At 45.5% G+C, this 24,113-nt stretch overlaps 8 protein-coding genes across 8 annotated transcripts, besides 2 other annotated features; 4 read left to right on the top strand and 4 right to left on the bottom strand.

Annotated features, from left to right (window-relative positions):
• Positions 1 to 670: 670 nt before the first annotated feature.
• TSTA_106220 (uncharacterized protein) lies at positions 671 to 3,718 on the bottom strand (the record flags this gene model as incomplete). The annotated part of the gene is made up of 5 exons (XM_002486606.1): positions 671 to 1,399; positions 1,849 to 2,023; positions 2,069 to 2,320; positions 2,712 to 3,156; positions 3,208 to 3,718. The coding sequence occupies 5 exons, from the start codon at positions 3,716 to 3,718 to the stop codon at positions 671 to 673; spliced, it is 2,112 nt and encodes a 703-aa protein (XP_002486651.1).
• Positions 764 to 1,654: a mobile genetic element.
• Positions 1,654 to 2,325: a mobile genetic element.
• Positions 3,719 to 4,564: 846 nt separating the features above from the next.
• On the bottom strand, positions 4,565 to 6,478 carry TSTA_106210 (MFS multidrug transporter, putative). Its single transcript, XM_002486605.1, has 4 exons — positions 6,245 to 6,478; positions 5,690 to 6,184; positions 4,965 to 5,641; positions 4,565 to 4,881 (listed from the first exon to the last, which is right to left on the bottom strand). The coding sequence occupies exons 1-4, from the start codon at positions 6,434 to 6,436 to the stop codon at positions 4,728 to 4,730; spliced, it is 1,518 nt and encodes a 505-aa protein (XP_002486650.1). The 5' UTR covers positions 6,437 to 6,478; the 3' UTR covers positions 4,565 to 4,727.
• A 1,185-nt stretch (positions 6,479 to 7,663) lies between these two features.
• TSTA_106200 (uncharacterized protein) lies at positions 7,664 to 8,960 on the top strand. The gene is made up of 2 exons (XM_002486604.1): positions 7,664 to 7,890; positions 7,941 to 8,960. Exons 1-2 carry the CDS (start codon positions 7,867 to 7,869, stop codon positions 8,841 to 8,843), a joined length of 927 nt encoding a protein of 308 aa, XP_002486649.1. The 5' UTR covers positions 7,664 to 7,866; the 3' UTR covers positions 8,844 to 8,960.
• Positions 8,961 to 9,522: 562 nt separating this feature from the next.
• Positions 9,523 to 10,800, top strand: TSTA_106190 (uncharacterized protein; the record flags this gene model as incomplete). Its single annotated transcript, XM_002486603.1, has 2 exons — positions 9,523 to 10,013; positions 10,755 to 10,800. Exons 1-2 carry the CDS (start codon positions 9,565 to 9,567, stop codon positions 10,798 to 10,800), a joined length of 495 nt encoding a protein of 164 aa, XP_002486648.1. The 5' UTR covers positions 9,523 to 9,564.
• A 376-nt stretch (positions 10,801 to 11,176) lies between these two features.
• On the top strand, positions 11,177 to 14,314 carry TSTA_106180 (serine carboxypeptidase (CpdS), putative). The gene is made up of 4 exons (XM_002486602.1): positions 11,177 to 11,381; positions 11,440 to 12,012; positions 12,063 to 12,767; positions 12,828 to 14,314. The coding sequence occupies exons 1-4, from the start codon at positions 11,213 to 11,215 to the stop codon at positions 12,929 to 12,931; spliced, it is 1,551 nt and encodes a 516-aa protein (XP_002486647.1). The 5' UTR covers positions 11,177 to 11,212; the 3' UTR covers positions 12,932 to 14,314.
• On the bottom strand, positions 13,154 to 16,119 carry TSTA_106170 (lysosomal alpha-glucosidase, putative; the record flags this gene model as incomplete). Its single annotated transcript, XM_002486601.1, has 4 exons — positions 15,786 to 16,119; positions 15,152 to 15,735; positions 14,608 to 15,093; positions 13,154 to 14,557 (listed from the first exon to the last, which is right to left on the bottom strand). Exons 1-4 carry the CDS (start codon positions 15,988 to 15,990, stop codon positions 13,154 to 13,156), a joined length of 2,679 nt encoding a protein of 892 aa, XP_002486646.1. The 5' UTR covers positions 15,991 to 16,119.
• Positions 16,120 to 19,615: 3,496 nt separating this feature from the next.
• Positions 19,616 to 21,947, bottom strand: TSTA_106160 (protein-tyrosine phosphatase, putative; the record flags this gene model as incomplete). The annotated part of the gene is made up of 3 exons (XM_002486600.1): positions 19,616 to 21,259; positions 21,310 to 21,847; positions 21,896 to 21,947. The coding sequence occupies 3 exons, from the start codon at positions 21,945 to 21,947 to the stop codon at positions 20,026 to 20,028; spliced, it is 1,824 nt and encodes a 607-aa protein (XP_002486645.1). The 3' UTR covers positions 19,616 to 20,025.
• Positions 21,948 to 23,151: 1,204 nt separating this feature from the next.
• TSTA_106150 (uncharacterized protein) lies at positions 23,152 to 24,012 on the top strand. Its single transcript, XM_002486599.1, has 2 exons — positions 23,152 to 23,380; positions 23,435 to 24,012. Exons 1-2 carry the CDS (start codon positions 23,337 to 23,339, stop codon positions 23,736 to 23,738), a joined length of 348 nt encoding a protein of 115 aa, XP_002486644.1. The 5' UTR covers positions 23,152 to 23,336; the 3' UTR covers positions 23,739 to 24,012.
• Positions 24,013 to 24,113: the final 101 nt, after the last annotated feature.

The following is a 24,113-nucleotide window of genomic DNA, read 5'->3' as shown; positions in this document are numbered from 1 at the left end:
AATTGATTTGAAGAATAATCATAGCAGGCACTCTGGTGAATTTTTCAGCCTTTTATAGACAGCCATGGAGACCAACACCACCAAAAATATTAGGCCATTTTGAAATTTCCGTTTCAGGGAAGCATTGCGAAGCGGGAATCAACAATCAATCTGATTGGCTATCTACCATACAGGGTCCTTCCATTGGTCACATTTGTGGCTATGAACTTTTTGCCCTAATTTCGACATGGAACTGATCAACGTATTTGGTACTGAGACTGAAAAGGAAATTAAAAGCTACTGATACGTAGGGCGACCTTCTCTCTTTGATCGATTCATAAAAGTTGTAGCCTGGTCATGAGCATAGAATTGATTGATGAACGCAAGTTGTGAAACTATGTACCAGTTTTTACATATTGTTGCCTTAGGCACCAGTTTCCGCCACTTAGCCCTAATTTCGATATGATTGATCGCATACGTAGGCACATTGTGCTATACACTGAAATGCGATTTTGATCGAAACCCAATAGCTGGATTTACATATCATATCATCTTGTCTTTCAGTGCATCATAGAGCACCCTCAACATTCTGCCCAGAAGTGAAATCTAGATAAAGAACCTGTCGCTGTACAATTTTATTGCCGAAATTTGGGGTCTCTGAAGTACAAAGAGAGTTCAACCAGAAATTGAATTACTTGAAGTCCATATAGGAAGTAGCATGGGAGTATTTCAAGGTTCTACCCGTCGCGTCGCCTCCCTCCACCCTGCGGTTGGGAGTCGGCCCAGGCTCTGTTGGAGCCTCCTGTTGCTCCAGTTCTTCCACGCCGAGGATATGGCTCTTATGAATCCTCAACAAATCACCCTCATGACGGCGTTTTATGAGACGATTCGTATCTTTTACATAAAGCGCACCCATCGCCTTGACTTGTCGTTTTGTAGTTTTTTGCTGCTTACGTTTTTCTGTATCCCGAACCTTTATAAAGCTCTCACGGTATAGTCTGCCTAATTCGGCTAAAGTGAGGCTGCCTTGGTTAATCGCTTTTATACGATGTGAGAGGCCTGGGATTGCGCTGTCAAGGATATCCTTTATACCGTCAACTGATTTCTCAATCTTATTGATATAGCGACGTAGTTTTGCAACGCTTGAAGGCGGAGAGATTGATTTTGTAGTTGGTGAGCTGGGAATAGTGTCATCCGGCTCGCCGTAAATTTTTAATGTATCCCCATCAGCAGCTAATTTTTCAAATGCTTCATCTGGCTGAGGCATCTTATCGAGTATAAGCTTAGGATCATATGGCCAAATCCCTCGCTCCTTCCAGCCATGGCGGATAGTTCGTGTTGTAAATATCTTAATCTGGATATTACATAGCTCTTCAAAGAAGTCATTTTTATTGAAATCAAAGCCACCCAGACGTGCAACCTTATTCACAACTCTTCCATGAACATATTTATATTGCTGAAAAGACACTCCATCGAGCGGTTGCAAAAAGTGCGTAGAATGAGGAGGAAAACGGAACAGTCAAATATGGTAAATTTCGGAGTATTGGACGAACTGAATAGTAAGATGAGTTGTATGACTATCCATAAGAAGTAATCGCCATTCCGATGACCAATCCGTCTTAGAATAGTGTTGAAAATGTTGAAGCTATTCAAATGCGATCTCATCCGTAATAATCCATTTTTAGCAGGTGCAATTAGCCACTCATCATCTTGTATATGCCGATACCATTCCTCCATGTGGTTTTCACTCTTTGGAATCAATAAAGATGGTATAATCTTTCTTTTAGCGTTTATAGCTTCAACAACGGTAATTGATTCTCGTAATGACAGGCTAGAGACTTTTTTTGAATCTTTTGGATATGCTGTTACTACAGCTTCGTCTTTTCCTTTTCCAACAATGAATCCAGTCTCGTCAAAGTTCCAAAATTTTTGAGGGACAATTTTGAGCTCTTGTATGGCGATTTTAAGGTCAATAAACCAGCGCTCAATCTCGCCGTAATGCTCTGCAGTAGTCCAATCCCTCTCTTGAGGTTTCTGAACTATTCTCACGTACTTTTCTGGCAAGCGGTTGAGAAAATTGTATATCTACATCTTTCCGGCGCGGGGAGGCTCTCCCGGATCAGTGAAATCTTTAGCGAGCAAATAATTTGCACTTTCCTCAATTTGCTCGTTTGTAGGGGGTGCCCCTATATTATCTAGATACTCAATCCATAGAATAAGCGCTTTTTCTTGATCTAAAGATAATAGGCGGTTCGTGGGTGAGCGTGTTGAGCGAGAGGGTAGGCCGTTCCACCGACGGGATAGTTTTTTGCGAGACACCCCGTATTCACGCGATAATTTGCTAAAATTCGTTTTTTTTTTTCATGTTTGCACGCGCTGAGAATATTTGCAATTAATGTCTCCTCGTCTTTATATAATTTAGGGGTCATTTTGGCTGTGTTTTTGAAATTTGTAAATGACGGGTTGAGATTTTAAACATTTTGGCCCTTGAGCCTGGGCTGACTCCCAACCGCAGGGGGAGGCGACGCGACGGGTACCTGTAAAATTCATCATGCACAACAATTCCTTGCATGTATAAACAACCCGGAAACAACACGTAAATTAGGTATATCTGAACTGCTTTAGATTAGCACTCAGGAATAGAAAATCACAAAATATATCCCAACAAAATAGATATAACATAAGATAGCATCAAGTCAATGACTATATCACACTCATTCACGGATGCTTACAACGCAGCCGCAACATCCCACTGGTAGTTATCATTCTTCACAGCCAGCTGTGCCTCCCACAACATAGCGCCACCAAAGTTCGACAATCCCAGTTTCTCAACTTTCTTCAAGGACGAAGCCATAGTTTCAGAATCGACATATCCCTCATCACCATCGGCATCACTGGCAACAGCGCCGATGAACAGTTTAGCATTACCGATTCCCTTACTCCACGTCTTGACAGAGTTGATGAAGTCAGATTTTGCGACATCGCAATCACCATTGTTGTAGAACTGTACCCAAACATAATCGAGTTCTTTGCAGACGTCGAGAGGTACAGATTGATCTGGATACGGGCACTGAGGAGCTGCTGTAAGGTAATACTTTTTACTCGTATCTTGAGCAAAGTTGGAACGTAGTCGTGAGACCAATGCGCTGTATCCAGTAGGATCTCCAGACTCGTTATCTATATGAAATATTAGCTCCAAGCTCATAAAATGCCACTTCTCAAACATACCGATATCAAATCCGTCAAGTTTCACATCTCCAAACGGCCTTAGCGGAGTGATATTTTCATCAGTACCACCACCAAACAAATTCCACAACATATCAGCAACATCCTTTGCCTGATCGTCACCGGACAGGATGACATTAGAGTCACCAGCACCACCACCAAGGCTCATAAGAACCAGCTTTCCAGAAGACTGGCATGCCTGGATAGCATCAACGAGGGACGAACCATCTTGCAAAGAGGTTGCACCAGCATCCTGTTGAGCTTGCGAGGGGCCATCTAGTGTGCTTAGACTCAAGGTGGGATAGCCACCATCACCGTTGAAGTAGCTGACGAACGCGAGATTGACGATTTGGTAAGAGTCGTCGGAGCAAACGTCAGAAAGTGTGGTGGAGTCGTCTTCCGCACCCCAGTATACAGTGAGTTTGTATTGTGAGTCTCGCTGGTGTACTGTAGGGAATGCCAACGCTGTCGAGGCAAGTGCCCCCGCGATGAAAATTTTTGAAAGAGAATGCATGATATCGCCCAGATGAGAGTTAGGTGTTGATATATTCAAATGAATGTAGTGGATATTGTGAAGTTGTTTAGTCGATCTACGACTCTCTCGAATGAAAGAAAGTATTCTCCCGAGGGTCAGAAATGATGTTTTCAGCCAGAATAAAAGATATCATTGATTCAAAGTCGCCATTACGATATTTATATTCATTTCCAAACATACAAATCAAATTGCTTGTCATAGAAAGGCAGTAACAGTTTCCCAAATCGGAAAATCGTCTGTTTATTGCCTATATACACAATTTGCGATCATTTAGTTGCATCGAGCCGAAATGTTGCATTGCGTATGTCATGTGGTAGAAGTATGAACAGAGTTTTAAATTATCATGATACTAGATGTGAAATATCGTTGATGGCGAGTGATAAGAGTGATAAGATTACAAGAAATGCCACAGTTTAGATGTGCCCTTGAAACAAGACAAGCGAAATAGTATCCAATTTCCTTTTCGGGCAAGTGGGCAAGGTACAATCTGTCTAGTACGTTACATCGAGTTCTAGAGGCCGCGGGGGCGATCTTGAAACAGATTGACTTCTAGGTCAGCAAAATCGCTTATGTAACTACTTATTCAGAGTGTAGGTACAGAGATAAATTGGAAAAAAAAAAAAACGGTACGGACCGGTACTTGTAGCCAACAGGTGAAGATGTGGGAACCTACCGCGGAAAATGAGTGCTACTGTGGTTTTCGGCCTTCAAGAGCGAACGGTTCGGCCCGCTCGCGATCTCCCAGTGTAACGAGGGCGGTCTATTACTATGATGGAAGCTTTTAACGCAGACATCTATTGTACCAATGAAACTTGCACCCGATTGTGATGTATTATCGTGAAATCTATTTGGTCTATATACCCTCTAATATCCATGTGTGCATGTAAACAACCCATTCTAACCGTATCATAGCCATGTAATGCATCTATAGGAAAATCCCCTCAAATAAGGTATGAGACTGAATAAGAGAAAAACGAAAGAAAGGGGATCAAACATCACCGACAACCACCTTTTCGGTCCGTCGCCAGGTGTGTCCGCGCCATTGGAGCAACATGGTTGGAAGCAAGCTGGCCCCAACCATAAGAGCAGCAGCTACGCCAGCACTATTTGCTACTCCAACATTGGCGAACATATCAGGAAACCTAAGACAATTATTAGCAACCATCTTTGACTGATGACACGCAGCGCCAGTAGTAAGAAAGGCAAATGGAAGGAGGCATCTCACCAGAATGGTCCAATGAATCCCCAGATTTGACGGACAAAGGTAATCAAAACGCCGACGGACGCAGCTTCGGTATGGTTCGTGTCAACGGCATAGGTTATAAGAACCGTGGTAACGACTTGGTTTCCAAACGCGGCGATAGCGACACCCACTACGGGTGTCACATTCCAGTGGCCAGCAGGCGAGTTTTGGGTCTGGACGAGGAATACAACTACCCCGGCAATAGCAAGTAAGAAACCGATGTAGCTGAGCCAAAGCCGATGCTCTGCGCGCGGATGCTGTCCATTCTGACGTGCTTTCCATCTCATCCATGAATCGGAGAGAGGGCCACCGAGTTGTTCGCCCAGAACTGAACCTATAATCAGACTCAGAAATTGTAGGCCCAGCGACTGCGCGTCTAGGCCAAACTTAAGCTCCAGCAATTGAGGTATCTCGACAGTGCACATAACACTCGCGAAAAGAAAAACCATAGCATAAGCAGCGGCAGGGATGATCACTGTGGGGCGAGTCACCATTGTCAATGGTTTGATAAACTCGTATACATTAAAGGGAGTTGGATCAATGCGGCGGAAACTCAAATACTCCTGACGGAATCCAGAAGCAACAGGCCCATCCCGGTGGCCAATGTATTTAGTTTCTGGCTGGAAGAAGACGCACAAAAAGAATTGTACTCCATTGACCTACGACAAATGAGTAAGAACAGACAATAGTAAAGGTCACAAACTTACAATAGCCAGAACCCAGTAAATCCATCGGTAACTCACTCGCTGGGCGACGAAACCGAAGATGAAAGGAGATACCGGAACTCCGAGGGTAACGAGCAATGTCCAAACACCCATGTACCTGGCGCGATCACGCTTGAAGAAACATTCCATGACTACGGCACTTCCCAGAGCGCCAGCAGGACTGATAAAAAAGGCTACCAGTGCACGACAAGCGGCCATTGACGCATAAGTTGGACTCTTGGCACAGCCAATATTACACACTAGACTTCCAAGCAAAGAGACGAGGAAGATTGGACGCCGGCCGAATCTGTTCGACAGTGGTTTCCAGAAGAGTGGGGCGCCTCCGAGAATAGCAATCTGTAACGAGGTCAAATAAGATGTGGTATTGATACTGATCCCCAGGTCGAGTGAAATTTCCAGGTATGCGGGGATAATGGCGGCGGCAGTGAACGTGCCAAACATGGCATGAAATGCTACTAGAAAAAGATTGATAACTTTCTATGAAATCATTCATTGTTAGTACACAGCTGTACCAACGTGCAAATAAAGCCGTGTTACCTTCCACGACGCCCAATTGTATGGATCGGCATCGTCCATTGCAGGAACGGGATCCAGCTCGAGCGTTCCATGCCGTTGCAGAAGATATTCTCGATGCTGAGGGGCGAGTTCTGTCATATTCTCCGGCACAGGAGAAGACTCTTCCTCGTCAATGACCTTTTGGGCCATTTTGTCGTCGACTTTAGCATTCATGATGTGGATTCAGTCTATCTTATGAAGCCGAGAGGAGTATCGCAGTCGGGTCGGGCCGAAAAGGTATAAAAGAATGCCGCCCGGTGTGTAACTATCTTTGCCAGTTGATGCTTTACTTGATGAGAGATGCGAACAAAGAAATAGATAGACATAGAGCAGAAACTAGTACCGTATTCCCACCTGGAAAAGAGCTCCTTTATGTCCTAGTATCCCGACGCCAACGCACCTTCCACTACGTGAATACCCCGAGCGACCGAGTGCAGGCAAGAGATGGGGATTCGCAGGGTGCAGTAATTTGTGTGGAAGAGAGGTCCATATAGAGGAGTGTGGAAGACGTGATTGTGGGTATGTCGGTGAGTAAGGAAGATATAAACGGCAATTTTGAAGCCGTTGAGCCTTTCCTTCTGCATTTCTTCGTTCTTTCTTCACGTGCCATCCGAGTAAGGCATGCAGGCACCCAGGCACCAAGGCACACCGGTTGGCTGCGGGCGCTAAGCCGAGTCTGTGACATGGCTGGAGGCTTACTTTGTACAGAGTTCTTGTTCTTTCTCTCTACGCGTATCTACCGATCTAGATGGAATTCTGAGCAGAGGCATCTTCAGACTTTATGATTAGCGTGTCGTCTGTGGAGATATCCCCACGGGGTTGCAAACATGAGAGTTTGTGTCTGGTCAGCATGGAGCCAGGGGTAAGCGTATATCCCCGGCACACAAGGCCGGCAGTGAGAGCATCACTGTTTGCACTGTTTGATTATTGTCAGCGTGCTACACCCGTGGATCTCCCTCCGGCGCGGATCAACTATGATCCGAGAGTCATGTGACCTCCGTAAAGGGGCCAGCGCAGCTGTAGTTAGCTTAGATAACCAATAACAACAACTTATCACATCAACAATTATATTCTAGTCACGTGATTAGCACAATACACCTGCCATATTGGGTAAGTGCTACTCAGACCCTTTTTTCACCAATTCAATTGTCTCTGATTGATAACGGGAAGGGACTGAGCTCACATGAAATCTGTCTGCCTATAAAGCGCGTGAATGATGACTAATCATAAAAAAAGTCGGCAGATCGGTGAGTCGGCCGCCGACATGCCGTGTGCGCAGCTGCTGACAAATTAGTTGAGGGCCAATCAAGTGCCGTATATCCAACCTTATATCGAGGACAATTGACGGAGAGGGTTTTCACGCGAGGCCGTCGACTAACGGTGCTTGTGAGACCGATGAAGAGATTTGCAAGCTAGGGGAATATGTAAAGCTCTATAAGAATGCTGGGCAGGGATGCCCAGCCAGCATTATCTCTTGGAATATCATCACGAATCGATATCTCGTGTCCTGAGTGTGACAGCCAGACTCAACGTTGAACAGAGTCGGTTGCTGTACACGCCAACCGCAATAAGCTCAACACCCTCGGAGATTCCACGTGTTCGGCATGGATATGGCAGAGATAGCAAAGGTATGGTGTTCCGAATTCTATCAGATACACCAGAGTTCTAACATGCACAGCATGGGGCGCCATACCCCAGTCTCACGGCACAGCTCGGCCTCGTACCATCTACAGGCGTCGACGTACCCGTTAGTTGTGTCTTTTTAGTCCTCTATATCCTCGGCGCGGGCTGTCACATGACCATATTCCAGCTCAACCGTCGCGAAGGCCACAAATTTATATTCAATGCAGCCACATTCGGTTTCTGCATGATGCGCACTCTCACCTGTTGCCTGCGGATAGGCTGGGCGTACAAATCCACCAATGTATCACTCGGGATCGCAGCATCCATCTTTGCCAATGCCGGCGTCTTGATTCTTTTTGTATTTGAATTGATTTACGTGCAACGGTGTCTACGTGCCGCATTCCCGAAGTTCGGGTGGTCGAAAGCGGTGCACTATTTCTTCCTGTTGAATTACTTGCTGATTCCGTGTATGCTGGTCATGGTGATTGTGACGACGGTTTATATGCATTATACGCTTGACAAGCATGCATTAAACTCGTGCCGTGATACCATCCTTGTTGTGACAACTTACCTCTCATTTTTCTCGTTTCTACCTCTCGCTATGTCCATCATCATCGCCATTGTACCCAAGGGTTCGGATCGCGAAAACTTCGGCACCGGTTCCTTCGCAGCGAAGCTGTGGATTATCGGACTTACCTCCTTCCTTCTGTGTCTGGGAGCGGTCTTTAGGGCAGCTGTTAACTATATGCCCGCCAGGCCAATCACTCACCCTTACTCCTTCCAGGGTAGGGCATGTTTCTACGTCTTTTACTTTACCATTGAGATTTTGGTGGTATACACCTATCTTCTCGTGAGAGTTGATAAACGGTTCTGGATCCCGAATGGAAGTCGGGGGACGTATCTAGTGGATGGACTGCCGAAAGAGACGGTTCAAGCAGAGAAGCAGGATAATGTATAATTTTTCTTTTGTTCGACAAACATGCCGTGGTTAGATCTGCGTTGACTTTGCATTGGGAGCGCGGCTGTCTGAATATCATTTTGCTTTAGACTTTTCTTTTGTCTAACTATATCAGCGCTACAAATTAATAAACAATTCTTCACTCTATACATCTATTCAGTTCTCTACGTAGAGACCGGGGTAAATCGACGTGTCCCGAATGGTAACATTCGGAACAGCCAAAGCCGTACTAAGACATCATCGCAACCAATATAAATCTTCAATAACCGTCCGACATCCAGTCGATCTACAAATCTCAATTGATTACTGATCTATGCAAACCGCTCTGCCAATAACCGAGCGAACCTTATCTCTGGACCAATCGGAGACGACGTCCGCTGATGGAGATGGCTCAATGTTACCCGACTCGACGAAATATTGTCGTAAAATCGTATCAGATATAACATTGACCAATGATTTCGTGGGATAGACGAGTATTGCGCTTGTTCGTTTATTTGAGCAAAGTGGGTAGTTGTGCCCTAACATTCTATATGCCTGCTTCTGAGGAATCGTAGTATGTGCTTACAGTCTTGCATATAAATGTTCGACCTGCCATGAGAAGTTGAAATTGAAGTCGAAGAATAGCTGATATTTAACCACAGATCTTCCAAAGTTCTTCTACAGGCTCGTCAAACAAATTCACTTTATTAGTCAATCAGCATAACAAGCCCAAACCATCAAAATGCCATACTGGAAAATCTACCACGGCCTCGACACCCTCGAACCCTCAGACAAAACCACCCTTTCCAAATCAATCACAGAATACTACACCTCCCTCGGTCTACCCGCCTTCTACGTCAACATCTTCTACTTCCCCCTTCCCGAACAGGAATTCTACGTTGGCGGAGTTCCGCAGGGCAAAAAGATATCCATTGAAATCACGCATATCGCGAAACAAATAGATCCAACGATTCAAAAATTCTCGAAATATTTCAAAAATAGTATCGATAAGATTCTGAGACCCTACACGATTGATAGAGGGGTCCAGGTGGAGTTTTGTGTGGTGCAGGTTCCGCCGCAGTTGTGGAGGATTAATGGGATTGATCCGCCGGAAGGGCTGGATCAGAGTGTGGATGGCGCTGTAGAAGTAGCTGAGAAGAACAGAGAGTTGCTTGCGGAGTCGATGAAGAGGTTTGAATCGGGGAGAATATGATTGATTGATGTAATGGTTTGACTACAACTATGATCCATGGATGGTTGGGACTTTTGTGATATCATCTGATCGAATTGTTTGTACGGGTTATGACTTGTCTTAGTCGAAGATATTGAAGAATGACATGGGTTAACGACTGGTGCATATTATTTGTGCTTTCATCGCTATCGATCTGGGCTAGATTTACAGTGCCGTACACTCTGTGATATTAACAATGGCTTCTCTTCGTAGTTAATCTAAATACATCAACTGGTAACTGACTGGCAGCCCTAGAGGTTGTTCTTCTAAATTATCCTTCGGGCGGGTAGTTCCTAAATTAGGGCTAAACATGGCTGAAGATCGGGGAGGCTTAGAAAAAGCTTGTTGAGGCTATGTAATATCCGAGCTTATTAAAATAATACTTAAATTCGGGTCCTAAAAGTGCCTATGCTGAATATATTATGAGTACTTGCATAGTCGCCGATTTGTTGTTTATTCGCGACTATACCGCAGTGTTGTCGTGCACGCCGGAAATGGTATGCTCAGAGGGTACTTTATCTGCGTCATTTGCTTATCTTCAACCCTGCCCTGCATTAATTTATTGTGGCAATGAGACATGCAGGGTTCAAGAATCAAACGTGATCGTTTAATCAAATGATGTACGCAGCGTGTGGTCGCGGGCTTGGCGGCACGGGTACGTGATAGTTATCACCGGCTGGCAAGGAACTGCATAATAAAAGTACAGCTCAGATCAACGAGGATTGGCAGGATGAATACCTTGCATAGGCCTGAAGCTCCACGGCCCCGTAAGCCCTAATCCCGGACCGTTACATACATGGTTAGAAATGCTACTGTAAAGCCCCGAAAGTTGGCGATCGACGGCCTGTAAAAAGAAGACTATTCCCAGACAGCAATAGAGCCGATGCTTGTGATTTGTTTTGTTTTGTTGTTGGGTGGATCTTTGCAGCTGGCAAGCTTGTTTATTTGTCTTCGAGAAGAAGACGTTGTCGTATTTACCCACTATTTACTTGAATAAGATCATGCCCTAATGCAAATCGATGCCGTCAACTAAATAGAGTAGTTTGCGCCTGCTTAATAAGGCTACTTCAGTTTTTTATGATTTCTGTATAAGTAGTCCTCAAAAAGCCTTGGATTTAGTTTCAGTGTCGACTATCAGCTCACTACACAGACAGCCAACATGCGTACTTTGGCGGTATTCGCGACAGTCGCAGCAGTTGCTTCAGCTGTGCAGAGTAACCCTCATACTAAAGCCAAACAATCCAGGCCTCTCATTCCAGCACTGAATAAACGGTCTGTGGAGGTTGAGAAGAGTACTAATTATCGGTTTTTGTCAAACACAACTGAGCGTATGATCTAACTCCTCAAAAGCCCATGTTTACTAAGCTAATATTAAACGATTGATAGATTACTTGGTGAACGGCACTCACTTCCCTCAAGTCTCCTTCGATATCGGCGAGTCATACGCAGGTCTTCTCAATAACACTCCATCAGGCGAATCGAGCCTATTCTTTTGGTTCTTCCCAGCAGTGAACCCTAATTCCGATAACGAGAAAGAAATTGTGATATGGTTGAACGGCGGACCCGGTTGCAGCTCTCTCGATGGTTTACTTCAAGAAAACGGACCCTTCCTCTGGCAATCAGGCGTTTATCAACCTGTGCGAAACCCGTACTCGTTCAACAATCTGACAAACGTGGTCTACATAGACCAGCCTGCTGGTACTGGTCTCTCGCCTGGTCCGGCGACTGTTCAGAATGAGGTTGATGTGTCTAATCAATTCAATGATTTCTGGAAGCGGTTCATCGACACCTTTGGTATGAAAGGCTTTAAGGTGTATATTACTGGCGAGAGTTATGCGGGCCAGTATATTCCTTATCTTGCCGAGGGGATGATTAAGAAAAACGATACAGAATACTTTAATCTGAAGGGGATTCAGATCAATGACCCGTCTATAAACGACGACTCAGTGATGATTTACGGTACCTCTATCTCTCTCTTTTGGTTTAAACAAGGGCTCACATACATACAGCACCTGCTGTAACCGCATTGAACCACTTCTCCAGCGTCTTCGGTCTGAATGACACATTTATGAAACACATCAACGCCGCCGACGCAAAATGTGGTTATACCGATTTCCTCAACAAGGCTCTTACTTATCCACCACCGAAAAACTTCCCGAACCTCGACAAAGCACTTCGTACCGAGGGATGCGATACGTGGGATCAAATCATTGATGCAGCAACACTGATTAACCCTTGTTTCAACATCTACCATCTCACTGATTTTTGTCCCTTCTTGTGGGATGAGATGGGTTTTCCATCTGCCGCCGAAGGCCCTAATAACTATTTCAACCAGTCCGACGTCCAGAAAGCATTGCACGTTCCACCAACCGATTACTCCGTCTGCGGCGGAGATATTTTCCCTAATGGCGATGGATCTGTGCCAAGCGCTTTGGGACCGTTACCAGGTGTCATTGAAGCTACCAACAACGTTCTTATTGGTCACGGCTGGTACGATTATTTGTTATTCATGAATGGTTCTCTGGCAACTATTCAGAACATGACCTGGAATGGTGCACAGGGTTTCCAGAAACCGCCCACCGAGGAACTTTTTGTGCCTTATTCTCCTGGTAGTCAAGTTGATCCTGTGGTTTGGAGTGGCGGTGGTGGAATTCTGGGGACTGCGCATACGGAGCGTGGGTTAACTTTCTCGTCTGTTTATGGCTCTGGACATGGTAAGTTATTTCGAACCTTTATTTTGTTGTTTGAATGCTGTGACTGATGAATGGCTGTAGAAATCCCACAGTATGTCCCTGGAGCTGCGTACCGTCAGCTGGAATTCCTGCTGGGTAGAATCGATAATTTGACTGTGATAGGACCTTTTACCACTCAGCAATAATATGTATAGCACTGTTCATATTGTCACTGTAAGACAGACATTTGGGATGAATATAATCTGTTTATGTCCGAAGCTCGTGTGATTATCCATATGATCGTTTAGGCATATTCTCCAGTATACGTACCTAGGTATTCCCGAGCTCCATAGAAACAGCAAAAGGCAAAGATTGTTCATTCAATGCTACCTAGTTACATGAGGTCATTATTTAATCGTAGAAGGTAATCAAACGTCCACCTCCCATCCACCACTGAATCCCTCATCAATCTGTCGAACCAAACCAATTCTTCCATAACTATCCGTACCAGTGCCGTTACCACCGCCGTTAACACCATTCTGATTTCCGTTGCTCAATACTGTAACACCCTTGAATCCCACGCCAGGATCATAGTCAAACGTCCCGTTGACCGACAAATGTCCACTATCATACGTAAATTGTAGGTATGAAGTCCTGTCTGGCTTGATCGATTTCCCATCATCAAGGTACAAGCTACCGGTAGCTCTACCGTCGACATCCGGCGCAATCAGCAACTCAAAGTCATGGGTACGTAGCGCAGCAGTCGTATTCGCGTTGCCAGCGTCGGCGCGTAAAGGTATAATTGAGCCTCCTCGGATATGGACGGGAATGTCGGTGTAGGTAACGTTGTCAAGATTGAGGGTGTTTGAGTCCCCGTTTGGTTTGACACGTTCACCAGTCCAGAAATCGTAGAAGATATCTTGAGGGGGCAGGTAGAGTGATACACTCTCCGAACTTTCGGTTGTTACGGGAGATACTAGGATTGAAGGACCGAAGAAGAATTGATAGCTAATATCGAGTGTAGTCGGGTCATTCGGATACTCGAAAAACAGCGGGATGATGGTTGTCGGTGAACCATCCACGGTCTGCTGATAGAATGCTGTGTAGAAGTAATCCAGTACTTGAAAGCGTGCAGTTATAGCTTTCTGTGCTGCTTCTGTGACCAACGGCCAGCGATAGAACTCTTGATAATTGGCTGTGATATCTGCATGGTTACGATAAAATGGATACCAAGCACCTAGCATCGCCCATCGAGCACAGAGGGTTTCGGTGGTGTTATCGTTGAATCCGCACACATCAGCTCCCACCATAGGAATTTGGAAGATGGATGCAAACTCCATGTTTTGGACTATAGAGAGTAAATAATGAGCCCAGATGGAGGCATTATCTCCGGTCCAGTGGCCGCCCCTGATTCCGTCACCGGCAAATGTGCTTCGTGAAATGATGAATGGTCGTTCCGATGGTCGACGAGCCAGCAGACCCTGACGAGAGGCCTCGATCATATAAGATGCGTAGAGATTGTGGGTATCGTACTGCACATAGCCTCCGTACTCGGGAAGTTCAGGCCAGATAGTACCAACAGTCAGAGGACCAACTCCGTTGGCAATAGTATAACCTGGGTTGTTGAGATTACGCCCGGACAAACCGGTCATGTTGGCTGAGGATGTGTCCCGTCTCATGATTCGCGAATTCGAGCCCGGAGGCTGGAAATCAGACGGGAAGCCTGGAAGAGGATCCCAGGTTGTGCGAAGTGGTGGTGGAGCTGGAGGGTCATTGCCTTGAATAGCTACCTCGACTGGGTTGGAGCAGGGGTAACCACAGAAATTGGCGGGCTGCAGACGTTAGTCTATATTCAATATGAAATGGATGGACAATCACATACCTCATTCATATCAATCCACATACCGTCCACTCCAACGCCGGATTGATCATCAAAGAAGGATTTAATCTGACCAGTCCAGAAAGACTGCGCGTTTGGATGAAACCAATCAACATACGATACAGCACCTGGCCACATGGTTGCTACAAACGTGGAACCATCGTTGTTTTTGATCAATACTCCAGCATCCGACGCAGTGTCATATGATGTGCTATCATTCAACGAGACCGGAGGATCCACCATGAGAATATACTGCTGATCATGGTTATGGAGGTAAGCAACTAGCTCTTGCATCTTATGTAGTGAAAAACGTTCAGGGTCTAATGTCCATGTCCGCCGGAGGTCCATGTAGTCAATATCTGTCCACATGGTTTCCAGTGGGATTTTAGCTTGCGAGTAGTTGTAGACCACTTCTGCCACGTACATGACGTCTTGGTAGCCGTATTTGCATTGATGGAAGCCATATGTCCAGTATGATTGTTGAACGGGCTATGTTTCTCGTCAGTTCATGTTTAGCGAAGGTAGTCTCTCCAGAAGTAAGACATACTATACCAACAACACCAGCATACTGACGAGCCACATCTGCAGGAGCAGGACCCGCCATGAAGTAAAAGTCGAGCACGCCACCAAGGGTATTATACTCCAAATATTGGCCGTCTTCTGCAGTTTGGTTGATCTTGATATCCATACCGTTACTATTCGAAAGAAAGACTCCATGAGCCTGGCCATTCCGCATTTCGATATACACTGGATGGCTGCCATAAAGATTTGAATGCGTTGGTAAGAAGGCCTGGCCAGTATTCCATAGTGTACGTGTATAATCTGTGGTTTCTCGTCTGAAAGAGTCTGAATCCTCCCCTAATCCGTAGATATTCGGGTTCTGCGGCAGGGAAGTACGCAGGCGTACATATTGACTCTCAAAGATCAAATTGGTGCCAGAGGTATTGAATATAGTTTCTCTATTAGAACTACGTTGAACTGCAAACGAAAATGGGTTTTTGGTGTATTCAAATACCAAATCTGATCGTTGAGAAGATGAATCTCGCTGGCCGGATGGAGGGACCAGGATGGACTTGGGGATTTGGTACACTTGTTCCTTGGCGTCGTAGATCTTGACGTGTAATCGTGAATCTGTTTTGTTAGCATGTGCTGAACAATCATCTTCTATATGGCTCACCTACCTGTTTGGTATTCTACCAATAATTTGAGATTATTCAAGTCCTCGCCGTACGTATTACACGCACTTCCAGCAAGAATTAAATCCCCGGTGATCTGGCTATCAGACTCGGCCACATTCCTAAGAGTGTAACCAGGACACTCATCGATAGAAGCAGCTGCTGCAGCAACTCCCAATATGGGAAGAACCAAAACTGATCTCCACAGCATCACGACGCGCCTGTGACCTATATCGCGATGGCGGAGCAGTACTAAATTCAATATTCAAAATTCAAAAGAGGGATACACAAAGAATATGTACAAGAACAGTGGACGAATTCCACATTCCATCTCTACTCTACACTTTTCTTTCAGTGGGAATTCGCGATATTTAACGAGACGGCACGCATTCCGGAGAGCCATGCAGGTTACCGATCGACCAGCACAACAAATAAGAGCAAGGGATGAGGAAGAGTCCTCAGTAATCACCGTTCCTTGTAAACATCGTGCACTATCGGGCCAAGATCGAGTCGTTGTTCGGATCCATTCAAAACTCATCACGAAGGATTCGGATTGTTTCAAGGATGGGTCGCATGACGGGATGTTACATGCTACTGGATGTTGAAGATTGACCGCATGATTGACTCCATAATGCAATAATGAATTTATTTGACTTAAAAGATTTTAGTCTGATTACAATCTATTTAGCTTGGAAATGTATAATTCATCTAATGACGTCGCACTTGTAGCAAGTATTGAGATGAAGACTAGGGAGAAGTGGGTAGATTAGCCCTAAGTCTTGTGTTGCTTGCCTTTTCGGGTTTATACCACCTTGCAAGGGAAAACGGATGGCTGCGCTGTCGGGATCTCTTCATCTTTGTGTATAAGTATACTTAGTTGATTATATCACCTGTGTCACCTTTCAAAAATATTGCCTGGACAATTATCTCGGATGGAAGATGCCTTTCGTCTGTAATGCACCCCCTTAACGATGTACATATTACTCTCGGTCTATCATTTGACACACCGAAACAACCCCCGAGACCGTGCTTTCTCAGCCACATTTCTACAAGGTTGATCCTTTGATCTCATGACGAAACAAAAAAAACCCCCCCGCTCTGTTGCTTTCCAGATTACTTCCCACTTTTGGCGGAGAAAGAGTCTCTTGACCAGCAAACCGGCGCGGGGAATAAATAGGCTGAGGGGGAAGGAATCACTGTCGATCAAGTCGTTTTATGCAACTTTAGGCATTTAATAGGCTATATCGTTAACGGGGTGTCATTTTGTATACGGTTAGTTTAGTGGTTGATGTTTTCTCCCCGCTGTCGATCCCTGTACTTAGTCTCATATAATATCAGGATTAAAATCGGGGAAATGAGGGGTGACATTCACTAGGCTTACTCGGTATCTTGGTCCAAGATTGATGGGTGATGGTTTATGGATTCATGTAACGTGCCGGTTACTGTAATACTTAAAAGTTCATGGGCACATGAACTCGATTATGACGGTATGTGTATAGATTGACTGTTACATTTCTGTGTTAGGATTTCGGCTATTCTCCGAATTGTCACAAATCTTATATCCGTTCCTATTCATTATGTCCGCTCTACCTAGGTAGGAGCCTAAGTAGTATATTCTCCTCAAACAATTCTCACTCTTGAACCCTATGCCTCCTTTTATCCGGAACACCCGATTCCATATCTCGAGAAACCTACTTCTCCAAAACTCGATAGATGAACCTCTCATTTACAGTCTGCATCCGATCTTGCATGTCTTGTTCCCGGACCTAAAACCATCACATTCGTACACTGATCAGTCCTTGTCTCCGTATCCTTAGGTAAAGGAAAGAGGAGATTACCAGATACTGTCCTGTATGTTTCCCATCGTCATCTTTTATAAGCGAGAATATCACGCCGGTGTGTCTGTATGGATCTTTGGGAAATGACGATTAGTCTATGACAAATCAAGTATGATTCGGAAGTGGAAGGGTTCAAGCATACTATCAATAGGACTGTATTCGACCCATTGTCCGGGTTTATATTTTGGCATATTGTCGATTTGGCAATACACAATTTTCAAGTTGAATAAAAAATCTGTCACTTCTGACAATAGTGATATAAGAGTATTCGCAGAGTGGTGTTATGTGTAGAGATTCTCCAGAACCCGCCTCGCGATTGAGCATAGCAGTGATGAAGGATGATGTCACAGTGGCCATATACATCGACTACCTGGATTATTTACTAAGGTTATTTACCGTCAACTACGATTTGCCTCCGGATCTGTTGCGTGAGTTTATTCGAATTAGCGTTTCATGTGTGGTGGCGGGAGAAGGCAAAACCTATGAAACTTAGGGCTAGGAAGTCGTTATTACCGGAACAGGAAATTTATCGACCTTATCATTTTTGGGAGAGAGGGAGGAATCGAGGAACTCGAGATTGGATTATCTGCTTGTGAAAGGAGTATGATTTAGTCTCTTTAAGGGCTCGTTCCGACAAGACGCCGTTCTGTCATTGTGTCATTTTATCATCCCTTGGTAGACAGATGGGATCGAAACGCAAGGACTGCGTGCATTGTATGGAATTTGTTCAAATGCACTTTGCGATCACACCTGGGCAATAATAAATCTCACATTGAGGGTTACATATTGCTCTATGAAATATATGAAAAGATTAGCCCAGGTGGACAATCTATGTCCTAGGTGTAGGCAGGGCTGTATGTTAGGGTTAACCCCAGTGAGTTCAAAAGATTTCCACATTCCTGAGCAAACAAAGGCATGAAAATCCAAAACCCAGGAGCCTAGGAGTCTTGGAACCTTCGAGGAAATTGTTAATCAAGGGCATGGAATGCATCACACGAAGACACATATACCAGAATTTCTCTTCAACCCGCACTTTCTTCTCCTTCTCATCTTGAGATGTTTCCAATTGCAAGCAGTGGCTCCGTTGTTCCAAGTATCACGCGCTACTGAACCTGTAACGATACAATGCAGTTCTCCAGGCTCATTTTATCAACCCTCTTCCTCTACATAACTGCCACTCATGCCGAGCCATCTTCATCAACCACGACTTTAGCAAACGCCGACTCATCCACCAACACTACTGTCAATGAAGAAGAAGATATAAATCCGTTTCAATCCTCTCTGGACGCCATAGGCCACGAATGGACCCAGATCTGCAACAACGGCTGTCAACCCGGCACATTCCCCAGCGACACACACTACCTCACACAATACATAATCCCACATTTAATCAACATCCAATACAAAACTACCTGTCTCGCCCGATCCGCCCATCTCAAATATTTCAGGGATATTGTCGAATGTTCCGGAAGGAAAGATTTATGTGCTGAGAAATTGGACAAATCGACCATGAAATGTAGGGATAAAGCGTTGAGGAAAGTAACGAGCGATTTGAAGCATTTGGGGGAAACGGGGATGGATTGTGAGAGGGATGAAGAGTGGCAGGAGGAGTTTTATGGGAATGTTTTGGAAGGGATGAGGTGGTTCCGCAGAAAAATGTGTGGAGGAGTTGAACCGGAAAGGAAGGGGAGGGGGCTTGGGGAGATGAGGGATTGTAGGTTGATGGTGAGTTTTGTTCTCTCCGTTGCATCTAGGGTTGTGATGGGTTATGGGGTGATGATGGCTGACATGATGAGGAATAGGGAACTTGTATGTCGCCTGCTACTGAGCTTTGAACGGTTATGGACAAGAGAAGAAAAGAGCTGCATTTCGCGTAGCATATTTTGAACTGTAGCATTGATCTTCTGCAGTGGCAATCCAGACTACACGCTAGAATCCTCAATGTAAGAATATTTGATTATTTTTCAAAATCAACCGTACAAAACACCTCAGTCATAGCCGAGGCAAGACGCGAGTCACATACAGTACAAGTGCAAGGGATCAATGCAAACTCCATGCAACATGAACATGAAATCATCATAACTGAAAAGAAGAATACAAGGATATTAAAGCTCGAGACCGACTGACTAGCAGACCAGTCCAGTTTTTTCCCGCACCGATCAATGAAAACTCAAACAAGCCAACAACGCCAGTCGCCACTCCATTCCGTAAAACCAAACCCATCCAAAAGTATAACCAATATGAAGAGAAAAGCTAACCTGACAATACATGTACGGACTTGTCAGGCTGCTGGTATCTATAGATTGACGAAGAATAGCCTTCAAAACAGCCTATACGCAGAACGCAGAGTAGAATGTGTATATAAAATCATATTCATAACTCGTGAGACAGTAGAGAGAGCGTAGTACTTATTTCACCCTAGTCGGGGAAGAGGTTCCAACGCTACCCACGCGGCCGCTAATCTTGCGGATACCTTTGGTTTCTCCTTTGCTGTCGGTGACTCGTCGGGGGCTTGACCGAACTTTGCTCATGGTGATGGCGCCCTTGCTGCTTGAAGGAGTCTTTTGTTTGGCAACAACAGCTTCAACCCAGTTTTCCCGGTCTTCGTGTACTTCATAGCTGGTAGTGACTGTGGTAGAGTAGCTGATTGATCGTGTCTTGGGGGAAGCGCTGGGAGATCGCGATGCGCGCTTGGCAAGTAGTCGCATCTGGATTTCCTCTTCGCTCTCACTCTGTTCTGTTCCTGCACGCTGAGCTCGTTTACCCGATCGCTCTTTATCTGTATCTCCATTCACAGCTAGAGACCCGGAGACATTGCGCGCGTATGGATGGTGGCGAGAGTCTTTGCGATGGGACTTGCGAGGTTGTCCAGGCGTCGGGGCTGGCAGGTTCTCGTCGGTATTATAGCTAGAAGCTTCATTATTGTCAATTTCTCCGAGGGCTGAGCGTCGTGAATGACCAGTGTGCTGAGGAGGTGTAACGGTCTGTCCGTTGCTGGACCGCTGCTTGTTGAGTTGTCGGCCAGGTGTCACGGGCGCTGCCAACGCCAACTTCTCACGCATGGTATCTTCAAACCACCATTCACGGAAAGCCCCTTGGTTGAGGTGAAGCCAGTGTTGTTGTGGTCCGACAACCATACCGGGGCGCATGAACCTCATGAAGGCGATAATTTCATTTGCAGTGAATCCGTGACGGTAGATCAAGTATGCGCCAATTAAACAGCCAGTGCGTCCCAAACCCGCTTTGCAGTGAACAGCAATGCTTTTGTTCTGAACAGTAATCATTTCATGAGCCATCTTGATGAATCGTCGGACCAGTGGCAGAGGTGGGCATGTTCCGTCTTCGAAAATCATATCGATATGATTTATTCCGAGCGCAGTGAAGTATGAAGGGCAGTAGAGCTCAGAGTTGAGACGAACTACTAACCCGACATTCCTCGATGAGAAATGGGTCAAGACATTCTTGAATGGCACAGGAAGCTTAGATGAGAGAACCTGGGGTATCGTCGACGGCAGAGCTGCGTATTCGGGGGTGTTGGCGGGAATTGGGGCAACTGGCTGCTGTTGCGGTGACGCGAATGCAATGAAGTTTGGAGTCACCCAGTTGAAATCGCCCATATCAACTCGTTCATAGCGTTCGTATCTGTCAAGGTTAACATGAGGCCGCCTGTCATTCATGTGGCACTGGCTTACTCTTCCAGACTAAAGTCTTTCAATCCACAGAGGGACTCTTCCTTGGCCTTCCACACACCATACACGACATCCTGAATGTTGAGAACGAAGTCCGCTTGGCTGTATCCCGCATCGCGGAAAGGCATGTATGGAGGATCCGCTTGAGCGATAGGTGCAAGCGCCAGATGAGGGGGCCATGACTGAATAAGTACCATATAGCAGGCAACCAAGCACGCTGCATTCGCTCGACTGCGAGGGTCTGGTTTGCTGTAGAAGACTACTGGCCGTTCAGCATTGGCTGGGTCACCAAGAATCTCATGGAAATGAACGGCGAATCGGTAGAGGTGGCCGATATGGAGCGGGCCGAAATCCGCGTGGAACGCATTGTATAGTAGAGTGTCATCAACCGTGAAATATACAGGGTGTCTGTGTTTAGCGGTCCTCACAGGGCTTTGCGATGCCTTTGCCGAGCGCTTGGATGGACTGGTTGCATGGCTTGGGAACGGGAAGGGAGCATAGCGATCAGGTTCGGAAGAGTACGACGCAAGATACAGACGGTCTATATTGAGATTAATATCTGGTTCAAACAAACCATGCATTCTATTACCTTGAATGTACTCGATCACCTGGCCGTGAGCAGCAGAGGTGTGCGACGGCATCTTGGACTCGGTAGGCGGTCTATTGGTGATTCCCTGGGTTGATGTGGGAGTCTTTGCTTATCCAGTAACTTCCCGATCAGAGGAAACCCGTGTCGGAAGTAAATATAGAGCAAAAGATGTGTTTATTGAGCTCGCATGACCCAACAGATCAATGGGTTTCCAATTGGGGACCGGACGAGAATAAGAATAGCAATTCGACAATATGCGATGCAACAGATGAATACTGACGTAAGTAGTTTGCAGGCAGGGTACCACAGAGAAGAGTAAAGAGGAGGGAGAGTCGAGGATAAAAGTTGAGGGGTAGGCTGGAGTAAAGGTAAGTACTTATTCTGAAGAAGCATGAAGGTGAAGTTGACGGCAATCTCCAACAGAAGAATCATAATAAACGTTTTTGCGACGGCTGATTGGCTGGCGTGTTATGATCCGCCCGAAATGGACTAGTGCTGTTTGGTTGACGGGACAACGGATTGTTGCCTGAAGCTTCAGGCCTCAAGGCCTCAATTTGGCTGTCGGCCAATCACAGGCTGAGTCTTGCTGTGTCCAGGTCGAAAGCATTTCAAAGAAGTTACAGATATGTCAAGATCAGATCAAATTATTGATTGTTGTCAAAGGTGTAACCCATGACATATAAGTTCCGATTGGTCGCATTCTCGATGACGCTGTCAACAACATTGCCTCTATCATGCTCAACCGCTAATCATATCAATCATGTCTGTGTCAAGTTCATTGTAGCATGACATCAGGTCACCTAGAGTGCTATTGAAAGAGCTCTCTGCTCTGTGCCACCTACACAGGTCTAGGCAACACTCATAAAACTTTTATGGCCTACTTGGGCGTAGGTAGAAGGGAATCATGCGACAATATACCTAGGTACGACACGTTGTATCTAGGTAGCTGCTGCGCCTCAATAGCCCTAAAGCTTCTGACTGATATCCACCAGATATATCTACCTATATAATTCGAAAGTTTGTGACAACTATTAGCAAGATACTTCTAGCTTGCCAGGTAGCCAGCTTATTCATTCAAGTTGGGTACAGATTTGAAGTTCTATATTATAACTCTGGAAGACCTAGCCAATGATATAATATATAAATGCACGGGATGAAAATATCAAGACAGGTAGGTACATCGGTGCAAGTTACCTAGGTAGAATTATTCCTACCCTTGGATGTTTCACCAATAATCCAAAACTTATGCCAATAGACGCTACCCAGACAAAATCTGGATACAATCCATAAACTATAGACTGAATAATGTGAATATCAAAAACATTTGACTTAAGGTATGACACCAATCGGCCGGCGGCCCCGCACCATTTTAATCCGGCACGTCAAAACTTCAACTTCTATCTTCTGACAAAAACGTTCGTCTCACTTGACATATAGCAAAATGGTATCCTCCTCTCAAATAGAAAATGAATTTCCATATTCTCTGTACGATCAATACGGTCTTTCCAAAAATTCCCGGCCGCTAACACCTTTCCGCAGAGTCATCTCCATCCCCCTCCCCACAAACCGCCTCGCCTCAGCCGCCCTTCAAGCCATTCAAGTCGACAAAGAACTCTCCCCCTTTGTCCGGCGAAGTTTCGCGCTTAAAGCCCCTAATGCGAGCGATGAGACTAACCGAGACGAAGGTGACGAGAACAAGACGGTGCTGGAGACTACCTACCGAGCGACTACGAATCGTATGTTGCGGGTCTCTGTGAATGGGTTCATGGAGACGTTGGGCGTTGTTTTGGGGGTTATTGAGGAGCTAGATGTTGATGTGCTGAAAGAGGAGTTGGGAAAATAATGCGAAGGGAGGAGGAATAAGAGGGATTCTACTGGAAGAAGTCGTATGGGATACTTAGCTACATGAAGCGGATACGGCCATACTAGCTCGTCTACCCGACATGGTGTCTCCTCATCTCAGCAAGCGAACTACTTGGTTATGGCCAGTCATCGGCCGGATAACGTACCACTCTGGCGAAGAAGAGGACGGAACAGGGTCATCGAGAGATACACACGGACTGATCGGCCCAAATGGAGATATGGCCGCTGACTCATTGGATTGAAACCTCCAATTGCTGCGGACTGCCAGTTGTTCTACAACTTTGACATCTTTGACGACATGCAAATCGTTCTAGACCACGTACCAGTGGCTATTATGAACTTTCGGCCGTAAATA

This window comes from Talaromyces stipitatus, genomic scaffold (assembly GCF_000003125.1).
Source record: "Talaromyces stipitatus ATCC 10500 scf_1105507295511 genomic scaffold, whole genome shotgun sequence".
Classification (NCBI taxonomy): Eukaryota; Fungi; Ascomycota; class Eurotiomycetes; order Eurotiales; family Trichocomaceae; genus Talaromyces; species Talaromyces stipitatus.
Note: the sequence above shows the minus strand (reverse complement) of the source record. Positions and strands in the feature narration are given on the sequence as shown.